Source organism: Branchiostoma floridae, chromosome 15 (assembly GCF_000003815.2).
Source record: "Branchiostoma floridae strain S238N-H82 chromosome 15, Bfl_VNyyK, whole genome shotgun sequence".
NCBI lineage: Eukaryota > Metazoa > Chordata > Leptocardii > Amphioxiformes > Branchiostomatidae > Branchiostoma > Branchiostoma floridae.
This window is the reverse complement of record NC_049993.1, coordinates 3267253-3280641: the sequence shown is the minus strand read 5'-3', so window position 1 is coordinate 3280641 and position 13389 is coordinate 3267253. Positions and strand designations below refer to the sequence as shown.

At 39.5% G+C, this 13389-nt stretch overlaps 3 protein-coding genes across 3 annotated transcripts; 1 reads left to right on the top strand and 2 right to left on the bottom strand.

Annotated features, from left to right (window-relative positions):
* The first annotated feature begins 265 nt into the window (after positions 1-265).
* Positions 266-2228, top strand: LOC118432183. The gene is made up of 2 exons (XM_035843713.1): positions 266-412; positions 597-2228. Exons 1-2 carry the CDS (start codon positions 266-268, stop codon positions 2226-2228), a joined length of 1779 nt encoding a protein of 592 aa, XP_035699606.1.
* Positions 2229-4897: 2669 nt separating this feature from the next.
* Positions 4898-5960, bottom strand: LOC118432338. The gene is made up of 2 exons (XM_035843889.1): positions 5764-5960; positions 4898-5373 (listed from the first exon to the last, which is right to left on the bottom strand). Exons 1-2 carry the CDS (start codon positions 5896-5898, stop codon positions 5155-5157), a joined length of 354 nt encoding a protein of 117 aa, XP_035699782.1. The 5' UTR covers positions 5899-5960; the 3' UTR covers positions 4898-5154.
* Positions 5961-5962: 2 nt separating this feature from the next.
* Positions 5963-10150, bottom strand: LOC118432182. Its single transcript, XM_035843712.1, has 5 exons — positions 9955-10150; positions 9388-9544; positions 7573-7714; positions 6600-6788; positions 5963-5971 (listed from the first exon to the last, which is right to left on the bottom strand). The coding sequence occupies exons 1-5, from the start codon at positions 10148-10150 to the stop codon at positions 5963-5965; spliced, it is 693 nt and encodes a 230-aa protein (XP_035699605.1).
* Positions 10151-13389: the final 3239 nt, after the last annotated feature.

The following is a 13389-nucleotide window of genomic DNA, read 5'->3' as shown; positions in this document are numbered from 1 at the left end:
TGGCTTTCTGTTATGTGGTGACTTTAACAAGTTACCGTTCCAGAACTTGATCACAGTTCATCCTCACCTGAAGCAAGTAGTGAAGCATGCCACGCGGGGCACTGCCACGCTGGACTTGATCATTACTAACTTGTCCAAACATTACTCCAGCCCACTTACCCTCGCCCCAATTGGCACTAGCGACCACGTCTGTGTGCTTCTACCCTCCCGTGTACAGCCACCAAGAGGTCAACGAGCCAAGGTCACTCGGAGGGTGGTTTCTACGATGGCAAAGTTGAACCTAGGCCTAGCTCTAGCCACGACGGACTGGTCTCCTGTTTTTGAAGCTGTTTCCGTGGAACAGAAAGCCAAGGCGTTCTACAGTCAGACCATGACCTTAGTAGACGACCATCTTCCTATAAAAGCGTCCCTGGTACAGTCCTGTGACAAAAAAATGGCTCAACGAGCGAGTCAAACGGATCATCAGGGAAAGAACAGCAGAGTTCAAACGCCATGGCAAGTCTGCTCGTTGGAAAAGATTGAGGAACAAAGCCCAAACCGCCATCAGACAGGCGAAGTGGTGGTATTACAGGAACTTCACTCAACTTCTTAGGCAGGAGAATCCACGTCAATGGTGGAGCTTTGTAAATCGTGAACTCGGCAGATCACAAGAGAGAGCAAAAAGCATCACCATCGAGGGTAAAGCTGAACACGAAGTGGCTGAAGCCCTGAACCAGCACTTCTCCACGGCGTGGTGCCCTGGACAGGACTTGTATGTGTTTCCTCTTCAACGTCCTGACAAGTCAGTTGAGCTATGCACGATTGGAGAGACCAAGGCCCTTCTCAAGGGCATAAACCCCTCAAAAGCAAGTGGTCCAGACAACCTTCCCACATGGATGCTGAAGCATTACGCAGAGGACTTTGCTCCTGTCATCACACACCTGTTCAATACCTCGTACGAGCAGGGTATTATACCAAGTGTCTGGAAAGCAGCAAATGTTGTCCCTATTCCAAAGTTCAAGGGAGCAACTAAACCCAGTGACATGAGACCTGTCTCTCTCCTCCCTGTCCTAGCCAAGTTGTTGGAAAGGTGTGTACTAAAAATACTCTTGCCCTCCATCACACCTGTTATCACCAACCAGTACGCCTACCTTAAGGGGTCATCTACTGTCATCGCTGTCATCAGGATGGTTCACACGTGGCTGACTGCTCTTGACTCAAGGGACAACATAGCTGTTCAGACCCTGTTCGCAGATATGAGTAAAGCGTTTGACAGGGTAAATCACGCAATACTACTACAGCGAGTTAACGACGTGTTGGCTAGCCCTCGTATGGTAGCATGGCTGCATAACTACCTACAGTGCCGCTTTCAACGTGTGTCCGCCAATAGTAACCTCAGTAGCTGGAGAGAGCTTACATCAGGCGTACCTCAAGGTGGGGTGTTATCGCCCTATCTTTTTCTCCTGTTCATGAGTTCACGAGCCACGGTCTACAGGGACACTCTAGACGTGGGGTATGCAGACGACGTGGGTTTGTCGAGACCAGTTACTTTGGCGAAACTCAGTACAGATAAAACTATGATAGAGGAAGCGTCGCAACTTGACGATTGGGCCGATCACAACGACATGCTCCTAAATGGAAAGAAAAGTCAGCAGTTGTTGATCTGCTTCAGCAGGAACATACCAGTTCCCCCACCGTTATCTCTAGGCGGCGAACTTGTGCCAGTCACCAGTGTGGCAAAGGGTCTCGGTTTTATATTTGACAACAGACTTTCATGGCGGGACCATGTGAGAGCAATGGTTTCAAAAGCATCGAGCAGGTTACACTACCTTCGTCTGCTTACAAAGCAGGGCATGAGTGTGCACGATCTCATACAGGTGTATCTCTCCCTCATCCGCCCCATTCTAGAATATGGCCACGTTCTGTTGGTTGGTTGCAGTGAGGAGCAGGCAGCTAGCATGGAGAGGGTTCAGAGGCGCGCCCTCCGGATTATTTCATGCGGCGGTAGGCGCTCCGTCCCAGAACTGCCTTCCCTGAAGGAGAGAAGAGAAGCAGCTGCTGTTTCCCTGTTCAAGGCAATGCTGCACCCTGAACACCCACTACATGACCTGGTGCCTGCCCAGAGACTGTCAGCTACTGGAAGAACACTAAGAAACAGTCAGCACATCTCAGTGCCATTTGCCAGAACGAAAAGACTGAAGCAGTCTTTCGTGCACTGTGCCGTCAGACTGTACAACAATTCTGCATAGCACATTGCGTGTTTTTGTTTAACGTTTTGACTATGACCGTTTAGCAAAATTATTGTACATATTGTACCCAATTCAGGGAGGCTTGTATAGCTCCCCCTGCCCATGTACTTTTGAGGAATGATAAATAAAGTTGTTCAATCTTTGTTGACCGGCTGATCTTTCTTCCAATTGGTGCAATATTTGGCTCCCTGTGCGTTTTTAAAAGAATAGGACATTGAGTAACGCTACTTTAGGACAAAACACATAATTTCATCATATCATTAATGAAATAATATACTTCCTTTAACGTCAATGTCACGAAATAACAATATATTGTTAATAAAGTAATTATGAACATTGTATGACAAAATGACTTTTAACTGCAAGAAAGCACACAAGGTATACCACACCAATGTATTGGGTGCCCATTTTGCCGTGTGCTGTCGTACAACGCTTTTGTACGAATGCCTTACCTTTTTGACACCTCACCTCACCGGTCCCATAGCATTTGACATTTTAGATAGCAACCACTATCTATCGTCAGTTGAACTGTAGATATCTGGTGGAAACTGGCTATATGACTGAACTATGAATATAAATGCAAAAGAGCTATATAAATTTTAGATTGTCCCATAAGAGAAAAAAGTACGACAAATTCAATATGAAGTTGATGCAAACGAGTGTATTAGCTACTGTAGCTTGTGCTGATTAAATCATTTCATCAACTTCGTCTTGACTCTGTCTTACCCTTGCTTCCTATTGAATAATACAAAATTGTATTCAGCTCTTTTGCAGTTCGATTAGTAGTAAGCAACAGTTTCTATCCGTGTCTCTAACGAAAAAGAGTGGATGCTACTTGACACGTCTGTCTGCTTCAACTTTCCAGTTGATGAATTACGTGATACTGCTTTTTGAAAACTACACATCTTCCCAAGAAACGTCAGGACGGTAATCAACACGCAAAATTGATTTTCGTGGGCCCTGATCCTAATCTGTAATGTAAAGTGGGTACACGACGTCCATAATCACAGGTGAATTGCTTACATAGTCAATGATAAGAAGCGCCTTAAACTGTCAACAATGAATAAACTTTGACCGACAGAACATATATAGCACCTTAGTTGGAATGTCTTGCCATGCATGACGAGGAACTGCTTTCTTGGTATCCAGTTTCTTTTGATTCCCCTTTCTGACAATTTATGTGGAAAGTACATACGAAATGTAAGCTTTATATGTAACATCGACTATCATAATTCTACCAGGTGCCATCATACCGCCACCTCAACAACAACAACAACAAAAAAACGTTTGTATAGAGGTCTACCAAAATTGTCTTGAACTCTGAATGTTAAATATTCTAAATGTAATACAATTCAGATATTTAGGTGTTGAAGACAATCTTGAGAATGCCTCCATAACAACGTTTTTTAAGTTGGCGGTATAATGGCACCTGGTGGAATTATGCGAATGTATGTTATATGAGAACATGTCTGTTTAGGCGTTGATGTAAAATACGTTTTGGTTTGTTTGCTTGGACTTTGCTTATTCTTGAGAAACCCAAACGTCCTACAGGCCGGTTTTCATTGGGGTCATGTGAGAAGAGAGGTAAAAGGTCTGGCAAAACATAACAAACATAAAGATGAGATAATCTAAAGTCCTTGTAAATCTGCAAACATATTACTACCCATACTTGTCACGAACATGTAACCATACATGTTGGTATATAATTTATGTCCGCTATGTTTGTTGGTTTTTGATTATAAAGTTTTCTCATTGTGTTTAGTTCACTATTGATCTTCCGAAGGTCTCTCGCTGAAGTTTGGTGGAATCAGCTGGTTGTCTGTGTGTCTGTGCGTGTGTGTGTGTCTGGGGGGGTGGGTGGTCTGTAAAGAATAAAACTAAGAAATATGACCATATCAAGGGTTTAGAGAAATAGTAGTGTGTGTGATTGATCAAAAGAATTGGGGCTATAATTGGGGGTATCTGAGTGATAGCTATTCTAAATAGACAGCGCAGGTAGCCAGGCCTTCTGCACAGCCATTTTGGTAAACCTGTCCTACTTTGAAGAAGAACAACACCAGGAAAAAACAATATGTTTTCTCCTTCTCCACGTTTATTTGCTATATAACTGCTATTTTGATATATAAATAAAATATCACGTTATCTTGAAAATCTTTCCTAATCAAATATGAATAAGTTATGCTAATTTGAAGACATTATCCGTCAAAATCCAAGTTGACGGACCATATTACAAGTTCAAAAATATATAGATTATTATCCCTTACGATTTGTAACTAACTGGTATTTTTTTTAAATGTCAATAAACGTTTTAGGTCTATTTTTATTGTCTTTGGCGATTATTTGCTGAAAACTATATTTTTTGAAAATTCAAGATTTTGGATATTAGACTGTGGAGCCCTACTGGTATCTTAGATATGCAAGACGCCATTTTATGACGTAATTTTGAGGTCATTGATGTTGTTATTGGCAAAACAAATTGTACCAAACATTATTATTCTGTTATCTGGACTTTCTGTTACATTTTTGTTGCATACCTAGAAGTTTTCTGGGAATAGTATTTTTTCATGGTTCCAGCCAATATAGTCAAATTAATGAAATCATAATTACGTTATATAACTATATAATGTGACAAAGTAAAATTTCGTAAAATCTTTACATATTATGTCTGTATCGTTTCCTGTATCAACATTTGGTGTCCATATGATAACGAAAGTTTATTGCAGGTTCTTGCCCGAGGGCTAATTGCAAGCGACAAAAAATGTCAAACAATGGCAAACAGTATACAATACTAAGCGACTAAGTCCATATGATAAGTCGTTTAAGAGTTACATGAGTTAGAAGAGGCGGCCCTCCCACCCCCACGGTCCCAGAATGACCGAAAAAGCCCGGTCTGAATAGGGTTAACTCTTTCTTGTGGCCAAAGCCCTTATATTCCATTCGCAATGGGATATGTCAGCTTTTCAGGTTTCTTTACAATGAGCTGAAGAACATCTGTTAGTTTCTTCACCACCACCTCCCTCGTTTCTCCAAACGTTAGGACAGTACACAACTGCTGGGAGAAGTTGCTGACAAGGTCGACCACTTCGTCATCCGGTCGAGAAAACAGGAGAAAATCCACATCTGAATCAGCTTTGAGCTTTTCGATCTGAAAAAGGAAGGATGAAACAGTAAATATAGAATGCAAATCTGCATCTGCCATAACGTTTACTATGAGCATTTAAACTCACAAATTTTGTAAATGATTTTAATTCAATTATCATTATTCCATGGTTCTGGTTTCAATAACGATTTCAGCTTGGATTACGATCACCACTTTTGTAGGGGATTACGTCCTTGTAACTTTTTATCTTTCTCTTGTAATTTTCGTATCGTAATGACGTAATATGACGTAATTATGACGTCATAATGCAAGTTCGTGATCCTAGCACACATCTTTCGGCAGTTTTATACGACGTCAAAGTTAGCTCGGTCATTTTTGCCTCCATCTAGTCTTGATGGGGTTAAAGATAGAATGTTTTTCTCCTCCATGACCCACCTCGTCAAAGTACAAAAGGTTTCCCGGCGTCTCTAGTGCCTGGAAGTAAACTGGGTACATAATGCCGTGTTTTCCAGTTGGCACAGGCGGAAAGACTTGAATGCCACATCCAGCAGACATGATGGCGTCGTCCATCCGTCCATGCTCTAAGCATCTCGAGTATAGTGCGTGATGATGCCTTGAAGCCCGTGCATTCACTTCACATAACCTGATCTGAAGTTAAAACATAATGTGTTTAAATGTATTGAGTTTTTAAAAGCAAATATTTCAGCTTCGGTTTACACAAGGGAAAGGCCCTATCAAAATACATTGCTTTCCTGCTTCTGAGCTTTTTTGATACCATGTAGTACAATAAAGTCTAGTCCATTGAAATGCCTATATAGAATATAACAACTAAATTGAGAGTATTCATGGTTATTTATAGGGCATACGCTTGCATATATCCAGCCAGGAATCAAGCCTCGTTCAGTTTCTGAAAGCTAAGGTTGCTACACACCCAGCCTTGGGGAAGCGGAAAAAAGCAACAAGGCTAGCATGTACCAAATTGATTATACAAAAACATAATGATGGCGAGTTGATTATTTGGAATGAACAGAAAATAATGAAAAATTTTCTTAAAAAAAAAACAAGAGTAATCATCCGTAGCGGCAGAGATTGTTGGAAATTTCTAATATTATTTTTGTATAAATCACAGTTGCAATTTTGGGCTCCCTTGGAAATCAGTTTTATCAAAACTGTAGGAACTACCCTGAAAGATAAATAAATAAATAAACTTTCAGGTAGTTGCCTGTTGACTTAGATGATGATGATGATGGTGGTGATTGACTCATATTCACCTCTCCGTCTTTCATCTTGAAAACTTCAATGTTGGCAAATGAGTTATCAAAACCAAACTGGATCATCCTTGTCATAACGGCGTCATAGAACTCCCATATCTTGTTCTGCAAATCGTCATCAGCGGTGGTTGGAAGGATCATCGACACGAACCTAGCGTCTTGCTCGTCGAAACGGAGTGTGTCGGTAATCTGTATGTTTTAGATAAAAATATGAGGCAATAAAAACAAGGCTAGGGTGGTGTATTGAGAAATGCTTTTCCTGTGATCATGTAATTTTTACGAACTCCGACCTGAATTAAATAAAAAAAAAACTGCTATGGACAAATGGACATAGTTGTGTGGGTATTTTTCATTCATTATTCTGCATTCACGATGGTAAAATATGGCCCCAAAATTTGCAGACTTCTAACTGGGGTTTTAGAATCCGACACATCTTCGATCTGATCGACGTGATCGAACAGAACGGACGTTTTAATTTGGGGGTCACCCCGGGTCACCCGCAGTTTGTTACAGTTAACACGCAGAAAACGCGTCAAAAGAAAAACAAACATTTTTACAAATATAAACCATTATCTAGCAAGCATAGTTTTGCTGCCGTTTAGTTTAGAACATGTGCCAGTTTTCATGTAATCCCGACGAGGCACGTGCAAGGGGTTGCTTTTCTAACTATCATGATCTGTTAGAAGATGTTCCAGTTACTGTCAGTTTCCCCGGAGCGCGCGCGCGCGGGAGCCCCGGAAACCCGATACTCTGTGTTCGAATGGAAACTTTGGGGCCAGATTTGACCATCGTGAGTAATGTCAATGTGTACCATAAATCTCTTTACTGTTTTGTAGCATGACCCGTCAATTAATTTTTTGACAGATCATGTGACTTAACTTCCTATTCAAACAAAAACACCTGGTTATAAGCAATATAAGGCAATCTTTTTACTTCCTTGTTTGTTCGTTTGTAAATAAGCGTTTGAACTAACCACCCAGTGCACTATGCTGCCGTTGACAACACAACCGTCAACAACGTACAGCTTCTCTGCCTCCAAATAAGGTTCTATTATCACCACATCGCGAAGAGCAAGTGGGTACTTTGTAACATCGAGATATTTCTCGTAGAAAGTCCTGTTGGGAAAAAGGAGGATTCTGGTAACTCTTGACAAGCAACACTTTATGGCATCTTATAAAATTCAACGTAAATTTTATGTTTCAATATTCAAAATTTATTTGAATTTTATGAACTCATCGGTCAAAACCCATGCTGGTGGCCTATATTAGCTAGATTAAGTCATAATGTAATAATATAACATGATAATGACACAAAAGTTGTTACGATAATCTTGTTTTATATGTACATCACTGTCTATAAATTTGGTGCTCAGACGATAAGTAGTTTAGATGTAGGTCTCAAAAGTTATTTTTTAATGCACATTTTGGGGTCAATTTTGACCCCACTGGACTATGCATAAACTTTCTAGGATATCTTAATCAACGATGAGCCAATCTCGGTAAAAACGTATGAAACGTTATAAGACATATATACAAACAGACTCATAGGAGGAATTTTGTTTTTGACCAGAAATGTCATCAAAGCACATATTGATGACACCTGGGGTCAGTTTGGATCCCATACGGTGGTTTGAGGGTTAATTTAACCCTATTCAGACCGGGCTTTTTTGGTCATCCCTGGACCGGGGGGGGGGGGCTTTTGAGGCCCTCCACTTCTACGTCCTCTAACTCTTGAACGACGTGCCGTAGGGCTACCAAATTTTCAGGATATGATATCGACATAATATCTAACGAGTAGTTGACGTTTGACGTTACGTTGACGTAAGATGACGTAATTATGACGTCATCAATTTGATTATATTGGCCGGACCCATGAAAAAAGGGTATTCTCAGACAACTTCAAATTATACTACAAAAATGTAACAGCAAGTGCAGATAACAGAATAATAATGTTTATTACGACTTGTAATGCCAATAGCAACATCGATGACGTCATAATGACGTCATAAAGTGACGTCATGCACATCTAAGATACGAGCTGGGCTCCGCCATATTATATCCACTACCTTGAATTTTTAAAACTACTTTTTTTGCAACAAATAATCACCAAGGACAATGGAAATGGACTAAATTCATTCATTTAGATGGTTTTTGATGAAAAAATACCAGGTAGTTACAAACTTTATGGGATAATTAGCTTGTTATTCTTGATCTGGCCATACGGTCCGCCATCTTGGATTTTGGGCTGATGCATAATTAGCATAATTTATGCATATATAATTATGAAAGATATGCTAGATAATATAAGATTTTATTTATGTAACAAAATAGCAGTAATATAGCAAATAAATGTGAAAAATACATTGTTAGAACCAAAAATAGTGATTTTGGGCAAAACTGCCTGTCAGCAAACGGTTGCCATGGCAACACGAAAAAATGGAAAATTTGTCAAACTTCATAAAATTGTTGCCAACAATATTTCAGGAAAACTCACCAAATTTGGTGGCTTTAGCGTAAGGCGTTTGGCGTTATAGAACATCGAAGTTGGCGCAGGCCTCAAAAGCCCCCCCCCCGGTCTGAATAGGGTTAACACAAATGCTAGTCGCTAGTGTATGTAAAAAAGAGATACTAGTAGTAAGTGGCAGTAATTAATAACCCCCTAATTTACCCAATGGATTACTGTAATTGGGTATATTTCTGCATACTCATTTACAATATTAAGGATGTTGCTATAGACAATTAAGCAATGAACTTTTCTTGTGACTCTAAATGTTACTTGAATGACTCACTTGAAGAAGGACGCAGAAGGAGCTGTCAGGAACTTGGGCTGTTCATCTTTCATTTTCCGGAGATTGTCAAGCACATTGTTCACTTCTTCATAGCTGTAAACCTTCTTAACCCCAAATGATGAACATCCAGTTGCTGGCTTCATAAAGGCAGGATAACCTGTTGGAAAAGCAACCTATATCATGCCTTGTCATGCATGTACGTAGAAAATGTATACATGCATCATAAATTAACGACGCCATCAGCTACTAAGTTGTCGCATGCCTGAAATGCAACAAGGCTGTTTTCAGAAAGAAGGAAGGAAGGAAGGAAGGAAGGAAGAAAGGAAAGAAAGAAAGAAAGAAAGAAAGAAAGAAAGAAAGAAAGAAAGAAAGAAAGAAAGAAAGAAAGAAAGAAAGAAAGAAAGAAAGAAAAAGAAAGAAAGAAAGGGCCTGATAACAATTACTTTATACAGGTACTAATAGGCATTTTCCTTCATTCTGCATTGTAATTATAACAAATTATGTACATCGAAAGGGTCAAAATATTAATATATAGACACAAATCATAACAAGCTGTCACCAACTCACCTACTTTACTCAGAGCCTCCTTCGCATCTGTTGTAGGTGAATCCAGGTCTACCGTGCAGTAGGGTAAGGGCTTTACGGTCGGATCCAGATACTCTCTTGTGTAAGCTTTGTGGAAGGCAAGAAAGCACGCTTCTACACTAGGACCAGAGACGGTGTGCACGTCTCTCACAACAGCAGAGTTGACGAATGTGGACATGTCAGACCACGTAAGTATGGTGTTAACATCTGCGTCTTTAACGGTCTGGGCAATGGAAGATCAATGGTTTCAAATTCTATAGAATTGATAGAATCGTATCTTAAAATCTAATGAAAAGAGATTGGACTCAATTGGTCTTGGGAATGCTGTTTCAAAGCCGATAAATTGTTTAATCTTATAGATAAACGGATACCGATAAAGTTCCTTCTTTGGTATATTCTGAGTTGCGTGTTTAGGTTGTTTTATCAAATTGTTTCCAACGCAGGACCATCCCGCGGCAAACACGAATGCTTTGTATTAATCCAGCGCCAGATTCTTACTACTGGAGGAATCCTGTTTATAAATATGAATGACCATGCTGTATTCCGCAACAATAGATGTTCTTGCTTAGTAATAGTGAAAAGAAAATGACTTACGTACCTTCTTTACCTGTTTAACATAGGTGAGGAGCTGAGTGTTGTCACCAATATTGCTGAACAAAACTTTTTGTACCTATTGCAAAAATACACGTCAGTGTATTGAATTCGGGTACCCATAGTTGACGTCACTTCCTAAAGAAAGCAACTTAAGGTATTTCGGTTGGCTAAATTGGCATTTTGACATTCGACTGTTCTCCTATTAATGAATTAAGAAAGAATGGAGCCAGAATGTTGATAGATAGTATTAAAAAGATCTAAAGTTGTTTTTTTTTTTGGGGGGGGGGGGGCAAATTGATGACGTCATCATATTTATTGCCCCTAATATTATTTTTTCTATGACAAAATACAGCACTTTGATACATACCACTGTAATGAAACTTCGTTGTTCGTTCCATGATGATGAAAGCTACAAACTGACAGTTGCGGAAATTAATATCTACTAACGATCTGTAGTAATTAGAAAATGTCTGTTTACATCTAATTAAAAGAAATAAGTCTTAATAACTACAGATCGTTAGTAGATATCAGTTTGCGCAACCGTGAGTTTGTAGCCTTTATCAATATGCACATGAAAAACATAGTTTCATTGCAGTGGTATGTACCAAAGTACTGTATTTTGTCATAGAAAAAAAATAATATTAGGGGCAATAAAAACTAATGACGTCATCAATTTGGCAAAGTGCTGTATTTCGTCATAGAAAAAAATAATATTAGGGGCAATAAAAACTAATGACGTCATCAGTTTGGTCCCCAAAACATCAGATTTAGAATTTTTCCATGCCCATCTATCAATATTCGTTACGGCTTTATTCTTTCTTTATTCATTAATGAAAACAATGGAAGGTAAAAATGCCAATTTAGCCAACCGAAATACAGCCCGACTACATGTAAGTTGTTGTAATCCAAAGATTAAGGTCCCATCTTCTTCAGATATGTGGTAGGCAAATGGCGCCAAAAATATCAATTTACAAACACACAAAGAGCAAGACTAACGTATAACGTAATTCATTTGGAAAAAATATTTTCTAGATTTCATTTTACTGCAATCTTGTTATTGATTTGGTTATTATTTATATAATAGATACAGCTCAGCAAAAAGGGTCCTTTTCTACATCGGTTACGAATCGGAATTAAAGTTTTCTGTGAGGTCCTTCAACTTGAATAAAAACGAAGCATTCTATCGACATAATGAATTTTTATAGAATAGAGAAATCTAGGGTGATAGGATGTCGGGAGTACATTTCAATCCAAGCAGAATATGAAAATATATAGATGCAGCAACTGTCTAGTCTTAAGCCTACCTGCACCGAAGGACATCGGAGCAACTCATTCTCTTCCTTTGGATTGTAGTCAGAAAAGGGAACAAGCACAGAAACGCCCCTTTCAATCGACGACATTGCCTTGTCTTCTATCTGTGCAGTATAAACATAGTGTCAATTTAGATCATAAATACATCTGGTATTGTAAAAAAACTGTATACGTTTGTGTTTCCTAATATTGGGGTTTTAGAACCTCTATATGGATTGTAGTGCATAAATGTGGTATGCGGATTGAGGCTAGGAAGACGAATTTCAATGTTGATATTGTGCCCCCAAGCCTTGGTGTGTGACTTCGTTACTGCAGCAAAAATTTAAAATAACCGTTTTTTCTTGTCCTTGACATGCTATGGTCTTGAAATTTAGCTGGCTTTTGATGCAAGAAAGAGGTTGTGTAGGTTTTGACACTAGCGCAGGGGCGTTTTTGAAAATATTCTGAGGATAGATAAACAAAGAAACAACGGAGTTCCATTATATTCGGTATGCAGATATATATAGTTTACATATATACATTTAATCTATGACATGTAGATTGTGCACAAATTAATTTGCATAATTGATGAGGAAAATCTATAATGCTATAGTTTTTTTCCGCGATAGGACATTAATGCATTTAAGTTATATAACTCATAGTAGGTTCTTTTTGCGTAGATAAGTGTCATAGTCTGAATAGACTGAGGGACAGAGAGAGTAAGTAAGGCATTAACAGATACTAACTATGCAAAAAGAGTCTAATTTCTCTAAGTTTGTAGGTGACATGTCGGTAGGTGACATGCATGTGGACAATATCTTTTTTAACCTTTTACTTGGTTACTTCACTCTGTATTCAATTGGTGCAATTTAAGGTGTAACGGACACAAACTGTGGCATTTATATGATAATTAGTAGGTCAGGCGAGGAGATATGATTGATTAGAATATAGTACGTAGATAATGACGCCATGCTGTTAATAGTTTTATCCTTTGTTCGAATACCGCAGTTGCAATAAACACGCCATATCTTCGTATTACTTTTGTCCGAAGTCGAGTTGACGTTAGTGGTGACGTTGGAAGACAGTCGAGGTGGACGCTGGAGCGCTTCCTTACTTGCCTGTAGAGCGGCGATATATCTTTCCAGCTCCAAAGCTCGAAGCTCTTCGCCCAGTAAACGCTTCTGCTCCGTCAGGTCGTCTTGGACAGAAGTCGAGCGGCTTACCGGAGAAACCCTACCGCTGGCCCAGGATTTGAATGATGCCTTAAAAATTTCCAGTTTCCTCTGTACATCATCCAGGTTGAATGCGAGGACGTCGTCCCTCCCGTCTATGATTCCGTGTGGGCTTCGAGCCTCCTTCCAGCTCCAGAAGCCATGTTATGTATTGTATTGTATTGTATTGTATTGTATTGTATTGTATTGTATTGTATTGTATTGTATAGGACTAAAATGCGACGGAGCGAGGCTAAAGAAGCGCGCTCAGTCCAGACGCTTACGACTGGGGCCTGGGCGATCCCACCGAGCGAGCAGAGTG